This window comes from Molothrus aeneus, chromosome 19 (assembly GCF_037042795.1).
Source record: "Molothrus aeneus isolate 106 chromosome 19, BPBGC_Maene_1.0, whole genome shotgun sequence".
Lineage (NCBI taxonomy): Eukaryota > Metazoa > Chordata > Aves > Passeriformes > Icteridae > Molothrus > Molothrus aeneus.
The window spans coordinates 6,699,021-6,717,154 of NC_089664.1; the positions used below are offsets into that span (position 1 = coordinate 6,699,021).

General features: G+C 43.5%; 1 protein-coding gene across 6 annotated transcripts in view; it reads left to right on the plus strand.

The window, feature by feature from the left end:
* Positions 1-18,134, plus strand: part of FUBP3 (far upstream element binding protein 3) — a 39,226-nt gene that overhangs the window by 8,480 nt on the left and 12,612 nt on the right. For 3 of the 6 annotated variants that reach the window (XM_066562731.1, XM_066562736.1, XM_066562737.1), the window contains exons 3-13: positions 4,869-4,919; positions 5,394-5,427; positions 7,030-7,079; positions 8,605-8,676; positions 9,396-9,453; positions 12,025-12,187; positions 13,045-13,143; positions 15,039-15,143; positions 15,547-15,649; positions 16,292-16,392; positions 17,599-17,740. In XM_066562731.1, the coding sequence (XP_066418828.1) occupies positions 4,869-4,919; positions 5,394-5,427; positions 7,030-7,079; positions 8,605-8,676; positions 9,396-9,453; positions 12,025-12,187; positions 13,045-13,143; positions 15,039-15,143; positions 15,547-15,649; positions 16,292-16,392; positions 17,599-17,740 (978 nt within the window). The remainder of the gene's footprint in view (positions 1-4,868; positions 4,920-5,393; positions 5,428-7,029; positions 7,080-8,604; positions 8,677-9,395; positions 9,454-12,024; positions 12,188-13,044; positions 13,144-15,038; positions 15,144-15,546; positions 15,650-16,291; positions 16,393-17,598; positions 17,741-18,134) is intronic. The other 3 variants (XM_066562733.1, XM_066562734.1, XM_066562735.1) reach the window with 3 other exon arrangements.

The following is an 18,134-nucleotide window of genomic DNA, read 5'->3' on the forward strand; positions in this document are numbered from 1 at the left end:
GTTTCAGGAGAGAATGGATTTATCTGGGTGAGCCCCCATATTTTGTATCTTTGTTGAGAAGCCAGGGGTCTGGCATTGCTGGTGTGTGCTGGTTCTGCAGGGGAAGGTGCTGGGAACTGTTGGGGAATGCTGAACAGCTCTGAGCTTAGGGATGTGGCTGTGTGTGAAAAGGAGTAAAAATAGCCCTCTGGGAACCTGTCATTCACAACATTTACCCTGCCTGTGTTTTTCATTGATTCATCAGACTAGAGATCTGACCTCCTGACAAAATGAGTTTTAGGAGCTCGTAACACGTGAGCTGGTTGTAGTGTTTCAGTGACAGGTTGGACTTTGTACTTAAACTTGTACTGGGAGCCCTAGAACGTGGTGAGCCTTGTTTGTGTTGACACAGAGCCTGTCAATACAGTAGCAGTCTGGGCTAGAAAAGTGCATTGCTGCTGGTTTCTTGTGCTCTGTACATAACTCCATGGAGTGGATGTTGTTCCTGGGAGAGCCTCCCAGGGTGGCTATTCCTGACTCCTGCATCAGCAGTTGTTCTGCTCACCCTGTCCTCGGCACTGGACCTTGTTTGTAATTGTTTTTAAATGCTGTGTTTGCCCTTGGGTTGTTCATACACATCTGTATATAGCTTTGTCCAGCTCCCTTCCCAAAAATCTGGTCTGTGAGAAGATGAGAAATGACAGAAGTCATATTTTAAAGGGCTGGAATTTGACAAAGAAGCAGGAATTGTCAGGGTTGTAGCACTTCTTTCAGCTTGGGTCATGTTGGGTTTTATTTCTAGTGGTGTTAGTAAGTCCTGTACTGAGATGCAGCTGTGTGATGAGTTCCCCCCTACATGTGGGATCCTCCTGTGCTGTTCTTTACCTGCAGCCTGGCAAAGCAACTCCTGAAGCTCTGTGTGCTCCTTGCTCTGTATCTCTTTGTGGTGTGATCCATATCTTAGTCTTGGGCTACCTGCTCTTGCTGCTGTGTAATTAAATGTCTGTAATGCAGATTTAGCTTTAAACATCTGGAAGATGGAAGTTGCTTTTAATAGGACACTTAAATTAGGAAAGCATTTCCTATTTGGATGATTTTTTAGTTCTCTGTTAGCTGCAAACAAGGGGTGTTGGAATTTCATGCCCCTACTTGTCTCCATTTTCTGCTTGTCTGTGAAGCACAGTTTGGAGATGTTGTTGTCAGGAAGTGATTATGTTGTTACACATGCTCCAGAAATGTTATAGTGCATTTTATAGTGGATTTGGATGCATTCTACTGCTCTGGATGGGTTGGGAACAAATCTGGTGGGAAATTTCCCTGTATACTACATGCTCACAGCTGGGTGCAGGTCTCACTGCTTCCTTATCCCCATGCAGCTCTTGGGAAATTATCTGTGCTCCTAATACTGCTGGAAAATTGTCTGCAGAGGAAGTGTTTAAGGTGACAGGAGAACTGTCTGTCTTTCAGGACAGTCTAATTCTTCCCATCTGTTTTTGTAAACAGCTGCTGCTGTGGCTGCCTGATGCCAGCTGAGGAAGTGGTCTTGAGACAGGTGTCAGTGTGTTCATCAAAACAAATTCAGCTGCTTTTCAAGCATTTCCAGGAAAAACAGATTTATTATGTCAGAAACCAGGATGTGTGAGTGCTTTTTGCACTTCCCTTAACATAACCCTCATCTGAACTGAGGAGCAGAAGGACCAGCCCTGGTAACCAGGCTCATTGCTGTTAGATGGACCTTGAGACTGATTGTTTCTCTTTTCCCTGGCTTCTTTTGTTCCCCCTTTCTGGAAACAACTTGAAAGTAAGTCTGCCAACAGCTGTAGTGCAGGGAAGAGATCAGGTTTATTTGTACTGCTCCTGGGAAGTCACAGCTGGCATTTCTGTGGCCACTTGCAGGGGTTAATGTTTCTCAGTGAAGGGGAGCACTGGGGACAGGTGAGTCTGAGCTGCAGACAGACCTGGTGGCATCTTGCCTGTGGCTGCTGCTAGGACAGACCCCAGCCCACCTGTTAAGGGCCAACTGCTGCCCCTGGCCTCTATTCTAATTAAAGGGTCCCTCTAATTATCAGCACAGATTAATAAGTTTGTTTAATGCTAAATAACCTTTCAAGAAGCAGCCTCCTTTTGTTCAAAGGAAGCAGGGGTCTAGGCTGCTGCAAAGAGACTGATGGACAGAGCATTAGCCTTTGTTTGGGCTGCTTTAAAGGAGTGTCCTGTGAGATCCAGAGGATTAAGCAGCAGCATTACAGCTGAAGGCTGGAGCACCCTTTGAGTCTGGGAAAACAAAGGTGAGAGACCTTGGAGAAGCCTCACAGCCCCCTCTCTCCACTCCTCTCTCCTCCCAAAGCTGCTGTGGTACATCCAGATCTGGAGATGACCTGTTCTGGTGCAATAAAATTTGATTGTAGTAGAACCAAGGGCTCAAACATGACATCCTGATCCTGCTGTACAGAGTACTTTATTCTTTCCCTCCAATGTGTTTTCAATGAAAATAGTGTTGGGCAGAAGGGAATTCTATCCCTTACTGCTGATGGAAGTCAGTACTGATGCTCTGACACATCTGCAGCAGCAGTAGAACCAGGGCAAAAATCCAGATCTTTTGGCAAAAGATTTTGGTTAATACACAAAATGCCACTGTTCCTAAATTGTAACTTTACAGATGGCTACTTTTTTAGATGAGGTGGTTTAAGGGAGGGGGAAGAAACCTCCAAAGATTTGCAGTGAAATCACACACAAAAATTATTAGGGTTTGACTATTTAATTCAAGAAAAACCTATCAATATTTAATGATGGAGAATTAGGATAACAATCTTTGTAGCTTTCTAAAATTTAGGATGATCCCATTTTGGCTCTAAAATATGAAAAGCAAAGCAGCCCTGTTCCACTGCTCTCAAGGAGATGTGTTGCTCTGATTTTATTCTAGCCATGAAGATATTCCTGAAGAGATTGTATATTCCCATCATGCACATTAATTTAGTGGGAGGCACTGCTCTGTTTTATGGGGTGGAAGAAAAATCCACATTTGTTTTGAGTGTCTGTTAGGTAGAATTCAGTTAAGGTGAAGCGTAAAGCAGATGGAAGAGTTATCAACCAGCAGGTGCCGTTAATAGGAAATTGTGCTGATTTTATTCAGTATTTTTCCTTATTTGCAATAAAATGACTGCAGTTACAGTTAAATTGTACTGAATAGATGTAAAAGGGGGAAATATGTATGTGGCTTGTCAGAGTTCAGCCCCCTCCTCGGTGTGAAGGGAGACAGTGGAATGGTGCATCAGCTTTCAGTATTGTGGCTGCCCCAGCCCTGCCTCTCTGTTAGTCCCTGTTTTTCAGAGAAAAATGGGCATGTTGGAGAAGGAATGGACCTTTAGGTTGTTGGAACTGGGAGCCACATCATTTTTTCTCCCTCAAAACAGAGAGAAATCATAAATGACTTGAAGTAAATAATTTCCATTTCTCTCCATTTGCCTTCAATCTCAGTTTTTTGAGAAGTTATCTGTGAACTGTGGAAGGAATGGTCTCTAACATAATTTACTGTGGCATAATTTTTCCATACTGATTTGTCCAACAAACATGCATTAAGGCTGATACCTCCCTGTAGGGGTGAATGGCTTGCTCTGTTTGCATTCTGCAACTCAGAATGGGTTGGAGAGACATTGCTACCTGCATCTAAAGCATTAATTCCCTTACTGATTTCACTTCCTGTGCTGGTACAGGTTTCCCATCAGAAGTTGGCTTTTTCAAGTGTAGGATTGTGTTACAAAATGAAGGCTCTTCCCTTCCTTGCATGAACTTTGGGAGTTGATTATAGGATGTGTATCTGTCTCATAATTTGTGGGCAGTGGCTGCAGCGGAACAGATTGCTAAGAGAGCAGTTCTGGTGAATTGAAATGAGAAGTGGAGATTTAAATACAGCCTTTGCAGAGTTAAAACCACTCTTTCTGGCATCTTGATAATGAGTGGCCTTGGCTGTGGCAGCCCCACACTACACCAGTACCACCAGACCTGCTGCGTGGAGTTGAAATATTCTGAGTTTGGTTGTATTTGCTCAGCTTTGTGGTAGAAGCTTATCAGCCAGAGCAAATATTCCCCATTACATCACCCACCTTTTTCAACTGCAATATTCACAATTATCAAATTAGAGCTTTTCATATTCAGGGTGAAAATATGCAAAGACGAACTAAATGAGTCAATTAACACAGCAGTTGTCTTATGACTGAGCTGGAGAGAGTAATAAAACAGAAACATTGTCAATATTTTGGTCCTGAACTATCATGAAGGTATTGACACACAACAGAAATACACTATTGACTCTCTTTGTCTGTTTTCTTTGAGTAAAGTGTTTGGCCACAAACTTGATGCATTTTTCTGCCAGATTTAGAGAGTGTGGGATGCATCCACTTTCTATCCCTGCCAGCTGATTGCCAGTTTATTTCAGGTCAAAGAATGTGCAGCTTGCTGCAAGGTAGTTTGAAACAGCATCTTTATTCTCACAGCTCACATGTTGGCCAGTTTCATTTGTTTTGTTCTGTGCCCTCCAGGCATGCAATATAATCTTTCAACTGGTTGTTAGCACCAAATGGTCTGCGTTTTAGCTGGTTTGCTGCAGGCAAAGTCCAGTAGGAAGCCCAGCAGGGCTCGTGTTCCTACTTTGCATGAGTTGGTCTAATGATATTTTCCCCATTAACATTTGGAAGAAAGATCTAATCTGTTGGGGCTGGGGGGAGAAGTCTGTCTCAGGGTTGTCAGTAGGGAGATAATTGCTAATCAGAGATGGACCACCAGCTAGCATGGCAGAAATTCCTGGAATGTGTTCAAGAACATGTGTTTTGTCAGGTTGAAACAGTGTTTGGGTGCCACGAGGTTACTTAACAGCCCTATTCCTTTAACAGGTCTCCGTGTAAGTGGGCTCCATGGAGCACAGATCAGAGACACTGAGAGAAGTATGTGCCAGCCCTGTCAATGCTTGGACTGAGGGAATCTCTGAGGCTGCTTGGCTTTTATTCTTGTTTATTAATGCACACTGGTTTCCTTCAGATTTCTCTCCCTCCTCCTCCCTCCCCCCCTTTTCCCTTTTTTTACTACTTTGGGTTTAATTTGGGAAGGGGGGAGGTTAGTTGCAGGGATTTGGATTTGGGCAGGCAGGATTTTCTCCCATGACTCTCAGCATGGGGAGACACGGATCAATTCCCTATCCTGTGTTCAGCTGGACACTGGGCTGTGGTGTGTGTTGATCAAGAAATCCCCTCCTGTTTTGTAGCACATAACGCATTCATTTCAGCCACTGAACCTAAATTACTGTTTTGCTTTTCTTTCTTTTTTGATGAAACGGTAAGAACTCTTTTTCTATAGGGATGAAGTTAGTTTATCCGTGCTAATGCTTTGATTTTTTTCCCTTTTTTCTCTCTCTGCCACAGTAGGTAACCAGTTAGGGGCCCTGGTACATCAAAGGTAAGCAGTGGGTTATGTTTTATTATTTATTGATCAATTCTAATTGTTTATTGATCCACCATCTGTAGTAGTGTTAGGAAGTCAGAGGTTGAGAATGTGGAAAAACTGTCAGCTTGGGTTTTCTACAGCCTGGGTTGTTTGTTCTGAAGAAAAAAGAGGAGTTGATGTGAAACTTGGATTTGGTCTCTGCAAATCTGCAGGACTGAAAAAAAGAAATTCTCTCTCTTTTCCCTTCCCCTGCCCTGGCAGGTGCAAGGCAGAAAAAGTGGAAAAAGATCTGGCATTTTGGTGAAAGGTGGAAGATCAAACAGACACATGTTACTGTTGTTGTTGTTGTTGTTGTTATTTAGTTTTGTTGCTGTAAAATGACCTGGGATGACTCCTTTGTCAAAGATGGTTTGGGAGGACTGAAGCAAGTATGAGTTGTCATCCAGCATGTCTCAGCATCCAATAAAAATGTAAAATTCTCACTTTTTCTCAAATGCTGCTCTTGAGGAGTTTTCTGTGTTGTTTTGAAGGGAAGAACATTTCTAAAGCTGGATTAGCCTGAAGGTGAATAGTAGTGCATTTCCATCCTAACCAGCTGTTGGGGCCTCAGCAGAAGGGACAAACAGTGTGCATGAAGGCTGTAGAACCTTAAATTTTTAATGGTTAGGTTAAAGCTAATGTCCTACTAGAGCATCCTAGAAAGGAATAGGCAGTTTTAGTACTTATCTGCAGCTTAGCTAATCAAGTCTAGCGTGTATTTTACACCTTTTCTAACTTATCTAAAGCAAAAAAAAAAAGGAATATTTTAATATACCTCCCTACAAAAGCGGCATTGAACTTAACTATGCAGATGTTTTACTGCTTTTGAGATTGCTGAGCAAATTCTATATAATGCATATTTACAAATTCCACATTCTCACGGGGTTATGTTTCCTGCAAGACAGAAAAAAGCTAAACAAAAGAACAATCCAAGTTAACTCCTTTCTACTTGACTATGGCCAGGTCTTAGGAAACTGCTTTGAGTGATTTGTTTTGAAGCAGATGCATTGAAAATGTCCAAAGAGCAATAGGTATGGAAGTCTAGGGATAATAAGAAATCAGAGGATAATTGAAGACAATTTTATTAATTCCAAGGAAAAGAATGATAAGGACAAGCAGGTGAAAAAGAGTCCCAAACCACCAAAGCTGTGAATATCAGAAGGGGGATTTATGTCAGGGCTGGTTGTGGTTGGTGTCCCTGGGAAGAGAATATCCAGAAGCACTGGGCAGACGCTGCTGCTTGGAAGGTCCAGGCTCAGTGATGAGGAAACTTTGTGCTTTTTTTGTTAAATCTGTCTGGAGCAAAAAGGACAGAAGGAGCTTCTTCCGTCAGCTCCATTCAAGATACCAGAGACAGACTGGAAATGGATCCAGCATAGGAGGAATTGTGTGACCATCAGAGGTCCCTTCCAAAACAAAGAATTGTGACAGTGATGTGCTTTTACTTGTGTGTGCAGAGCCCCTGTGCTGAGCCCAGGCTCCATGGCAGGGCTGTGGTTTCTTCCAAATTGTTCTTTGTAATGACTTTGGGGTTTTCTTTCTTTTCTTTCTTTTTTTTTTTTTTTTTTTTTTTAGGGCTGTAATAACAGAAGAGTTCAAAGTGCCTGATAAAATGGTTGGGTTTAGTAAGTACCTTGGATGCTTTTGATGCTTCTTGATGTGTTTCCTGTGCAGGAATGCTGTTGATGCTGACACAAGTTTTTGTGTTTATTAGCCTTGGATAAGCCTTGTTTAATGCTGTCTTCATGGGGAACAGAGGATCTGTGTTTAAAATCCAGATGCAAACTTCATGGAAAAGCTTGGTGTCCCAGTAATAGGAACAAGAATGTTTGGTACAAGTTACTGGGCATTTTAGTGATTTTCTCTTTTGAATTCCCATTAGCACAGTACATAAACAAGTCAAAAGTGACTTTATTTCCCTTCATTGCAACATTTTACTTTGAGTATGCAAAACTGTGAGAGCTGAGGAAGGAAAACAACATTTAAATGTTAAAATATGAGTTGACCGAAGGCAAGTTAAACAGAATTTTAAATTCCTCACACATTTGCTGCAGGGAAACAACCAGACCAGAGTTATTCCTAGATTTGCATTCCTGATGCTGTTCTCTTTCAAGCTTGATCCTAATTTCTCTCTTCCTCTTAATGATCATTACTCTGGCTTTGAATGGCACCTCCTGCTGATGTGTTACTGCAGTGATTGCAGAGACTCTTCCACTGCTGGCTCTCTGTGTATCCCTTCCAATTTGATATATGGAGAGTAAAGAGGAAAATAACAGGCCCTGCTAATTACCCCATAGCGCGCCAAGTTTTGTCCCAACTCTAAAGCCACTGTAAGACCAGAACTCAAATTCCTGCAGAGGAAAAGCTCCCTCCTCTCCTGCCAGACCTCTTCATTTTTGCCACTCCTGGTGCTACACGTGGAGGATGTTGGCCCTGGGAGAGGGGAGCTTGCAGGCATCATCTGTGTCTCACCCTGGTTCAGGGAGGGATGCAGCCCCGCACCTGAGATGCTTCTTTGGGAGCATCCTGAGCCAGGAATACGTGGTGGACTTGACAGCTTTGCTGTTTCTGCAGTCTGGGAAGGGTGGGAATGGTGATTGGCACAGTCTGTGCTCTGGGTGTCTTGTTGTGAAACAGCAATTTAACTCTGAGAGTTAAGGGAGAGGGATATTTGTGTTCCCTGGAGGTTGATAGAGCATTTCAGGATGTGGTTCTGTCTGAGTGCAGACAGCCAAATAGCATGTCCATTCAAAAATGGCAGTAAAATAGGAATTAGAAAGAAACAAGTCTTTACCTTCTTTAGTACTCCAAATAACTGGCTTATTGGTTCAGGCTGAACAAAATGTACTTAAATTACTCTCCTGGCATCACCTAGACTAGTGCTTTATTTCTTTCATGCTTATTTCTTTCCATTCCTGTGCAAGACAGGCTTTTTTGGTTTATTTTTCCAAGCAAATAGAATAACCTTCAGCAGTATTTTAATGTTTTTCTGCTATAAATAAATAAATTTGGTAATGCTGTGGATGCTTTTCTGCAGTCCTGGAGTCAAACTGTTCCTTTATAGAAAGCTGCAGCAGAGTAAAAGGGGGAAGGTGCTCTGCAGTTTCCAGGAAAATCAGTTTGTTCTGATGCTTGTTGCACTCATTTCAGTAATCGGCAGGGGAGGAGAGCAGATCTCACGGATCCAGATAGAGTCTGGCTGCAAAATTCAAATTGCTCCAGGTAAGCCCCTCTTTGTGTGGTGGGTGAACAGGTTTTAATGTCAAAGGGTGTTGTGTCCATTAGATCAGGCACTTTCCATGCTCAGGGTGTGTTATCACCATTAGCATGGATATAGACAGCCATGGGAGAGCTGTTGTGGGACCCACCTCCCAGGCAGGGTAGAAAACAGGTTGCTCAGGTGGTTTGGGGGATGGAACAGTGAGGGAACTGCCTTTCACCAGCAGATGGTTGCAGAGCAAATGAACAATCCATGTTGTGCTTAGACCTGGAGCTGCTGAGTTTTGGCACTTTGCTCAGCTCTGTGGTTTGCCTCTGACTGCTCTGGTCAGCTCCAGCTCCTGGCAGAGGACATTTCAGCAGGGTTGGCAGCAGCTTTCCATACGGCTTGCTTTGCATCATAGAAATGAGACCATTCTTCCAAATGGGGTCATTTGGTGCCAGTTGGCTTTGAGGAAGCCTGTGCTGCAGTGCTGTGCAGGGAACTGTTGATCAATGTTATCTGAGTTTTTACCCCTCCCTTTAATTGGTGGGGAAGGCTTTAAAAGAATGCAGACATCCAGTAAATCATTTAAAATATGTTGATCCTGGATGTCTTTGAATTCTTCAGCATGCTATGTGTGCAGGTGGGAGGTGCTTCCATTGGTGCTTCATGGTCACTGAAATAGCTGCCACATTTTTAATTCCATATACCTCAAGTTTTCTCCTTGTTTCCTTTGCAGACAGTGGTGGGATGCCCGAGAGGCCCTGTGTACTCACTGGGACACCAGAGAGCATTGAGTGAGTTCTGATTTCATTTCTCTCCTTTTTCCTTCTTTCTCTTCTCCCTAATGCTGTGCTCTGTCAGTGGTGCTACTTGGTTATTAGCCACACCAGCAAATGTTGGCCTAGAGAAACTTGAGGGTCTCTGGAGCATAGAACCTCTTGGTCTGATGCTTTAAACTGTGCACCTCAAAGGCTTTTTTTCCACTTGCAGTTTGACTCCTCTGCAGAAATTTCCTTGGAATTCCCCTCCTCAGGGTGAGGTTGCTCTTAGGGCACCTAGGATGCAGTTTTTTAGTAACTGCAGCTTTCCAGGATACTGAGCTAAGCTCTTGAAGGGCACTTCTCTTCTCCCCTTCGCTTCCCTACTCCTATTGAGATGAGCATCCTTCCAGCTGAAGAAGGGCTGCATGAGGCCTCCAGAGCCTGTGGGTGCCACTCCAGGATACCCTGGAGGTGTTGGTGTTGTTGCAGAGCAGCATGAGGCCCACTGGGTGCTTGTCTCTGCATTGCTGCCAACAAGAAGCAAAGGACTGAACCCAAGTCTTGATTCTGCTCCTTGCATGGTAGAGACAAGTGGCCAGCCAGCAGGGATTTCTATCTTTAGACCTATAGAAACTTTAGGGACAGTGTTTCCTCCCTCCCCCTTCCCAGGAGCTGAGTTTGAGACTCTCACAAACCAGTTGAGGACCTCCTGCTGGAACTGGATCCAGGATCCTCAGGCTTACAGGAACACACTTAACATATGGAGCTGCTCTTTCTCTCCCCAGCCTTTGGGTAGGTGGGTTTTTTAAAATCCATCTGGAAATCTTTAAGTTGCGTTTGAAAATACATTGGTGCAAAGATTGTCTCTCTAAAGAGAAGACACTCATCATTCTTCCATTCCTAAAGAGATCTAAGGGTACTTAAATCTCCTTATTCTACCATAATACTGCAAGCAGTGAGCCCCAACAAATATAATTGGCAATCTCATATTATAGGGCAGGCAGTGTATTCTTGCTGATATTGAGGTGGTTTTCCCCCTTTAGCAAAGGATATTTAAGAACAAGAGCGAAATAGTAAAAAGCTGGGATGCTTCATGAGATGCAGTTGTGGGAAAATGGGGGAGAAGTGTAGTTAAAACTTCATGGTTCTGAAGTAAGCAGTTAAATGTACTCATGTCCAAGGCTGTCTTTAAATAAAATAGGAGTAAATCTTAAGTGAGACTATTAAATTTGTGAAACAGAACATGGACATGGAATTAAGTGAAATTTAATTTACTTTTGTGGCAAAATTCTTGACAAATTGGTTGTTTGAACTAGGTTTTTCAGGCTACTTGTAGAAAAAGAAAATGAAGTAAGGAAACCATTTTAAGTGTCAGACTTCTTTGAGAAGGGTTTTGTGAGGAATGTTTTCATTAGTTATATCCAGTGACAAACTAATTAGGGTAATTTCCAAGTGACCCCTTCTCATCTGAAATATGTTGTGTATTAACTGTTGTGGTCTCTATATTGTCACTAAAAAAACTTTGCACTAAATATGAAGGCAGATGAATAAAATGTCCCAGGACTTTTCCAGGACATTTGAAGCAGGCTTCCAGAAATTCCACCTTTTCCCTTTTGTTGTGAGAAAGTCAAGGGCAAGCAGTGCTCTGCTCTGAGTGCAGCCTCAGTGCACCACGTCCTGAGCTGCCTTGGGGGAATGTCTGCTTGAAGGGATGAGTTTGTACTGGTTTTTCAAATCCCCAGAGAGAATTCAGTCATCCTTAGGGTGCCTGATACGGCTTGGTGTGAAGTGGAGAGAGGGGAAGGTGCTTCATTAGGCTGTACAAGGAACCAGTGAATTTCTTCTGCTTTCAGAAGGGTTGTGGGACAAGGGCAGGAATGGGATGTGCTGGTATAGGAGTCTTCAAGATGAAGGGAAACCCTGTCAGTTACCTCTGACATGCTAAAGATTTTAGAGAAGGGATCTTTAATCTCCCAAATGCTTCTTTGTGTGTCTCTTCTCACCAGGAGTAGAAGAACCCAGTCTTTCACTGGTGGCTGCTGCAGTATCCCTGCCTTGCTTCGTGGTGTAGCTTCAGCACCTACTGCTTGGAGCAGAGGCTGTGTTAGGACAGTGTTCTGGTGCTGCTGGTAAGAGCAGGTAGAGAAGAGCAAAGCAGTTGCCTGTGACTGATCAGAGAATGGTTAATCCATGGGCTGTGTTAGTATCAGAGCAGTGTGTGTCTTTTTGTCTTGACTGAGAAGGAGACCAGAGCTTCAGTTTTATTATTGTATGCGTGTTAGAAAAGTTAAAACCTAGAGCATCTTCATTTGAAGCAAGCATCCCAAATGCTGTAGTTCAACTATTGTCCTTAACTTCCTAAGAGGTCAGAGCATGCTGCTGCTCTTCCTTTTCTCTTCCCCTTCAAAAATCAAACTGCTTATAAGTAATCATGATAGGGGAAAATAGACATCAAAGAGTTTATTTTTAAAAAAGGGCAAACATTGTGCTGACTATGGTTTCCTCCATCTTTCCACTTCTCCTCTCCATTCCGATGGTTCCTGGTCTCTTGGTCTCGTGGAGCAATGTTGTCTAATGGTTGTTTCCCTCGATTCTTTTCCAAAGACAAGCAAAACGGCTTCTGGGGCAGATTGTAGATCGCTGTCGCAACGGACCTGGTTTTCACAACGATGTTGATGGCAACAGTACCATTCAGGAGATTTTGATCCCGGCATCCAAAGTGGGTCTAGTCATCGGCAAAGGAGGTGAAACAATAAAACAGTTGCAGGTGCGCAAGATGCATTTCCTTGAGGGCTCTCTTCCCTACTGCAGCTTCTCTAGATCCACTGGAACAGGCTGAAATGGAGAGCCTTGAATGCTCTAACCTTCTCCAGCAGGGACTACTCTTCTGCCTTCGGAGATTGGACTCCAATCCAATCTCTTGTTACAAAATCAGTGTGGCCCCAGCTACACAAGTAGTGGAGTTCTGCCAGAACTGCGACAGAAACCCTTGTGCTGTAGATAACACTTGGTGTGTGCTGTTTAGGAGGGGATCCCTGTAGCCAAGGAAGGGCCATGTCTGCTCTGCTCTGCAGTATTTTTAATGCCAGCCATGCTCTTGTAGAGTGCTCTGCTTCTCTTTTGTTGCTGGTCTGTGGTAAAGCTGCCATATGTCATCTTTTTCTCTCATCCCACCCCTTTCTAATTAAGTGTTGTGTTATGTATCAACTGTGTTCCTGGACGTTCTTTATTCCTCCATCTGGTACAAGTTTTTAAAGAATAGTGGGTTATAGCAAAACACCTAGGGTCAAAAATGGAGGGGTTTTGAGTGCCCTTATTAGACCTCTGTCTTACAGTTTGGAGGCTGGTCACTTAATAACTGTTACATGCAGACAGCTACACACTTTGGAAAGGGCTGGAAAGTCAGTAGTTGAGGTGGAGGGGGTTGTTCTTGCAAGGATTTCAGCTATTTGAGAACCTCAGGAGCAGTGCAGTTTCTGGCAGTCCTTTACACTCTAGGACTGTTCCTGAATTTGTGCGTTCTGTAACGGTGCTGGTTTGACCTTCATAATGTTTAATAACCAAAATCTAGTCCCTTGTTTTAGGGACTCTGCTTAGAAAAATTGCTCTGTGCTTTTTCTTCAGGAGCGAACAGGTGTGAAAATGATTATGATCCAAGATGGTCCTTTGCCTACTGGAGCAGATAAACCTCTCCGTATTACTGGAGATGCATTTAAAGTGCAGGTATGTAACAAAAGCAAACTGGTTCCCCAAGAGAACTGAGGAGAAATTCAAACCTGGCTGTATTTGTGAGCACCTAATGGAGTCAAATCCAAATGTAAATGTGATAATCTTTCCTGGTTTTGTTTGTTCTGTAAGGTTGAGTAGAGCAAGTTAAAACACCAGAGTTTGTTTTACAGTATAACTTAGGAGCTGTCACTCCACATAAATGCTGCACATGGGTAAGAGTAGAGATGAGGAGGAGGGTTTGGAGAAAGTAGTTTTGAAATGCTTTCCAGTCTGTGTGACAAAAAATCAAAGAGAGTTCTGTGTCACTCAGGCAAATGGGTTCTTAGTGACTGAATCACACATTTGAGACAGCAAACCTTTCACAAAACTACCTCAGACAGCCAATCGACACAGGTAATTAAAAACCAGTCCCACAACAACTCCTGAAACCAAGGGGTTTGCTTAATATTGATGCCTCAGTCTCCTTGTGCCAGGGTTCTGCAGATGTGGACGTGCCTGTGGTTTGGAGAAAATCCCCCCATCAGCTGCAGACTGGGGGATTGCTGTGTGATGGGAGCACCTGAATTAGAGCATTAAAGTTCAGCCACAGCCTGTTCCACTTCTCAGAAAGTGCCTTTCATAACTTGCTAAGTACTTAAATCTAGCTTAGCATTCCTGTCTCCAATAGAAGTAGTTCTGTTTCATAGGATCTCCCTAATCATAAATTGCTGCAACTGTTCATGTTGCCCAGGCATTGTGTTTGGGTAGTATTTTTCAAAGCTCTTATTGCAAGTTTTAGAGTTAATTTTTTTCCCCCTAAAATTCTTACTGTGGAGGTATCACTGTGCAAAAGGAGTTTAAAGACAGTCTGGCTACTTTTAACCAAATCATACTCTCAATGCTGCCACTTCCCAGATGGCTTCTGCTGTGCAAGATTTGCGGTTGTCACATCTTCCATTCAAGGAAACATGGAGACTGCACAGGCTGGAAGATCTTTGAGGCACTTAAGGCTGAGCAGACTTAGGAAGTGTTTAAGATGTGCGATGAATCCTTGGGTTTGGTGGGATTCTGTGGATGCTGCCATAGTGTTTCTTAACTTCCTCAAATCCTTCTGAAATCTCTCCATCACTCATATTTCTGTCTTGGCATCTCTGAAATGTCTTTGAGTTGCTTCTTTCTGTTGAAAATACTTTGAGGACATGGGAAATATGTAAAAATGAAAGGAGAGAGTTTCACCACTGTCCTCAAGCTTGGAAACAGAACCAAGATGTCAAAAGCTTGACTGGTAGTAGAGAGAAACAAATGCTGGGGTTTGACATATGGGCTTTTTTTATTTTATTGGTGAATACTGTTGGCTAGTTTCCAGTGTAGACTTTGACTAGCTGGGCTTGTGAATGGCCTTGAGTGCTATCAGTAGGTAGGAAAAATATCCTTTTGTCTCAGAAAATGTCCTGCTGGATTGCTGCAGACTTGGGCTTAACTTCTCAGAGTCAGTAAGCTCAGTGGTGCCCAGCAGCCTCCTTACTATGTGCTCTGTAGCTCTTAGTGGGCATGACCTCTGCCATGCTACCAACAGCTTCTACCTTACTGTATTGGTTTCAGTTCTATCAGTAGGAAAGGGCATCCACTTCCAAAGATATTTTAAAAGTTAAAGGACCTTTTTTGAAAAACTGCAGGAAGCAATTGCACCCAAGAAACTGCCACCTTGTGCACCTGGCAGGTTTTGTCAGACATAGAAGATGCCATCGAGAACAGGCTGTGGTAAAAGAAATCCTAAATCAGACTGCTGTTCCTGTCAGCAGATGGAGATCCCCCTGCCTGAAGCCTGACCATTCCCCATGTTGAGGCCCTAACACCAGGAGGGCAAGCAGAAGAATTTGAAGCTAACTGTAACTTCTTTCCCCATGTAGCAAGCGAGGGAAATGGTACTGGAGATCATCCGAGAGAAAGATCAGGCAGACTTCCGAGGCGTGCGCAGTGATTTCAGTGCTAGAATGGGAGGAGGCAGCATAGAGGTACGTTTGCTTCTCAGTGCTCTGCTAACCTCCCTGTGGGATGGGTACTGGGGGGAGTCATCCAACTGCACTTGTAACCTGTAAGCTTTTTTTTAAATGTGTTGTGTTCTTTTTTTTTTTTTTTTTTTTTGCCAGAAGAATTGAGTCTGGCTCTGCAAAGAGGAGGAGTTCTCATGGACTCCCAGATGGCACTTTATAATTGAAGCTGCATTCTTGTAGTGCAGAGTTCATTTAGTGGGGAAGGAATTTGTGGCCACGTGTTTGTTTTTCTCGAGAGATGCGGTTCTGTAGCCTGGAGCTGCCTAACATGGCCCACCCTCAAAGTTAAGAGCGTCTCCTTGTAAAATCAGAGTCATTCAGTCTAGTTCTCTGCACTTTCATACTCCTTTGCCTTTCCCATCAGGTCTCTGTGCCCAGGTATGCTGTTGGAATTGTGATAGGAAGAAATGGAGAAATGATCAAAAAGATTCAGAATGATGCTGGAGTTAGGATTCAATTTAAACCAGGTTTGTGTGAGGATGGAGAGCCGTTGCTTTCTGACCAGTGTTCCACTTTTGGGTTCCAGCAGCCAGGCTTTCCTCATTTACAGGTGCATTGTGTCTCTTTCTGAAACCCATTTAAATGTGATGTGCTGCCTCCTCATGCACTTCCTGGTTTTCAGAGAGTAAGATTATGTACAGCTCATTTGCAAACATTAGATGTCACAACAGTCATGTCTTGAGTGGTAATTATACAGATAAATAAAATAACAAAAATCTTTTATTTCCTGTTAAAGAATTCTCCTTCAGGACATTAAAGCCTTTGGGGATCAGGAGTTGATTAATTCTGAGTAACTTTCTCTGGGTCCTTGGCTGTCTGATCACCTATCAAAGCTGCCTTTTTTCCTCTTAAAATTATATCAGTCTCTTTCATAGCTTTTGGACATTTGAAAGTGTTTTCTTTTGAGTGTTGTTCCCTCTGCAGTGTGGGCTGGGTTTTGTCTTCTTGCAGTCCAGGGAAGAGGGGCTGAAGGTGGAGGGAAGCAGTAGCTCCTGGGATAGTTCTGTGGTGTGAAAATGCTGCCAGCAGTGTTGGTGCTGGAAGGAAGCTTTTGTTGATGAGTGGATGTTTTCTGTTTTTAATTGAGTCTTTGCCCCCTCTCTCCACAGATGATGGGATTAGCGCTGAAAGAGTCGCGCAGGTCATGGGGCTCCCCGATCGGTGTCAGCACGCAGCACACATCATCAGTGAGCTCATCCTCACGGCACAGGTGGGTTCTGGAAGTGCTCTCTGGGAATGTGGGCTGCGTGGAGGGATGGAGGCCAGCTTCTGAAAAGCAGCAGTGTTCAGTTTTCCCCAGTAGGGCACACATGCTGCTGCCCAGAGCTGCTGGGTTTGAGGTTTGTTTCTTTATGATGGAAGTTCTTTTAATGTCACGTGGGCTAACTGAGCTGTGGGAAGGTCTTTTATTCCCAGGCCTATGAGGCATCATTATAGCTCCACATCTATCTCCTGTTTAGTTGCTGTTAAGTTTGGAAACAGTGAGCTGATGGAATGGAGTCCATCAGCATCAGACAGTGATTGGGGGCTCTGTTTAGACAGCAGAGCACTGCCAGTGCTCAGTGGTGCCTCATCTTCAGCCTCCAGCCCTTTGGTCTGGTGGAGGCACAGGAAGGTGCTGAGTGCCCAGGCATGGTGTCACTGTGCTCTAAGACACACCAACATTGCATTGCACAAGAGCAAGAAAGGTGAAGTACTAGGGCAGGCTTTTGAAGGAGGTTGTATATTCCCTTTGCATTATGAGGAATTAAAACTTTAGGCCATTTCAGAAACCTGAGCATAATTTGTCCAAAAAGGTCCGTAATTTGTCCATCTTAATATCTCTTCTAGCCCCAATACCTGGTTTGAATACTTGATTTCATAACTTGCTGTAATGACTCACTTAAATATTGTGGTCTGTCATGATAGCCTCTGACTGCCCATGGCATTTCTTTTTGGAAAAATCTCTTACCCAAAATGGGTATGTCCTTTAAGTGCCTTTGAACTTAAAAGCTTCCTTTGGAAGTTTTGGAAAATGTACATTTCTGCTGAGTAATTCCAGCAGGGTGACACTTGAAAGGGTTGGAAAGCAGCTTTTGTGTGTGTCAGTGCCAAGATCCATTGTTTGCTCTAAAGAGACCCCCCCCATCACAAACTGAAAGTCCTTTAGTAGTTGATGCTTATTTATAGGTTTATTTCAGCAGATGTAAAGGCATGCATTTAAAAATAAAAATATCTTCCTGAATCAGGAAGGCAACCTACATTACTTGGCATCTTTCTAGAGTGCTTCAAACCTTGACTGTGAAACTGAGGTCCAGGAATATCTCAATTCAATGCCATTGATTATGAGGCAGTTTAACTGACCTGGCTTTATTTTGTTTTTAATGTGCATTGGTGCCAGCATAAAAGCACTGATGCACATGTTTTGCCTTGTCAGGAACGAGATGGCTTTGGAAGCTTGGCTGTTGCCCGAGGAAGAGGTCGTGGCCGTGGGGACTGGAGTGTTGGAGCACCTGGGGGCGTGCAGGAAATCACCTACACTGTTCCAGCTGACAAGTGTGGCCTTGTTATAGGCAAAGGTGGGTTTGGTGACTCCAAATACCACAGCTTGCAATCCTTCTCTCTCAGGATGATCATGTTCTTGCTGCCTGACAGCGAAGCTTTCTGTGATTGTAGTGTTTGGTGCCCAGTGAATGCAGCGTAGGAATAAGCTGTAAGTGCTTGTGGTTGTTGTCTTTGTGGTGTTCTCACTCATAATTGTGTTCTCCAGGCCCTTGTTCACAAGCTGTAAGAGAGGCTCTTAATGCAGAGCTGTCAAATAAGCTTGTTTTATAACAAGCAGCTGGCTGAGAAAAGGCAGGTTCATTTGTAGAGTCTTTTTACAGAGAATTCGTTTGAAGGACAGTTTATCAGGGACAAGCAGAGCAGTCATTTCATGGTGCTGGATTTCTGTGAGTGCTCTGTGAGGAAATG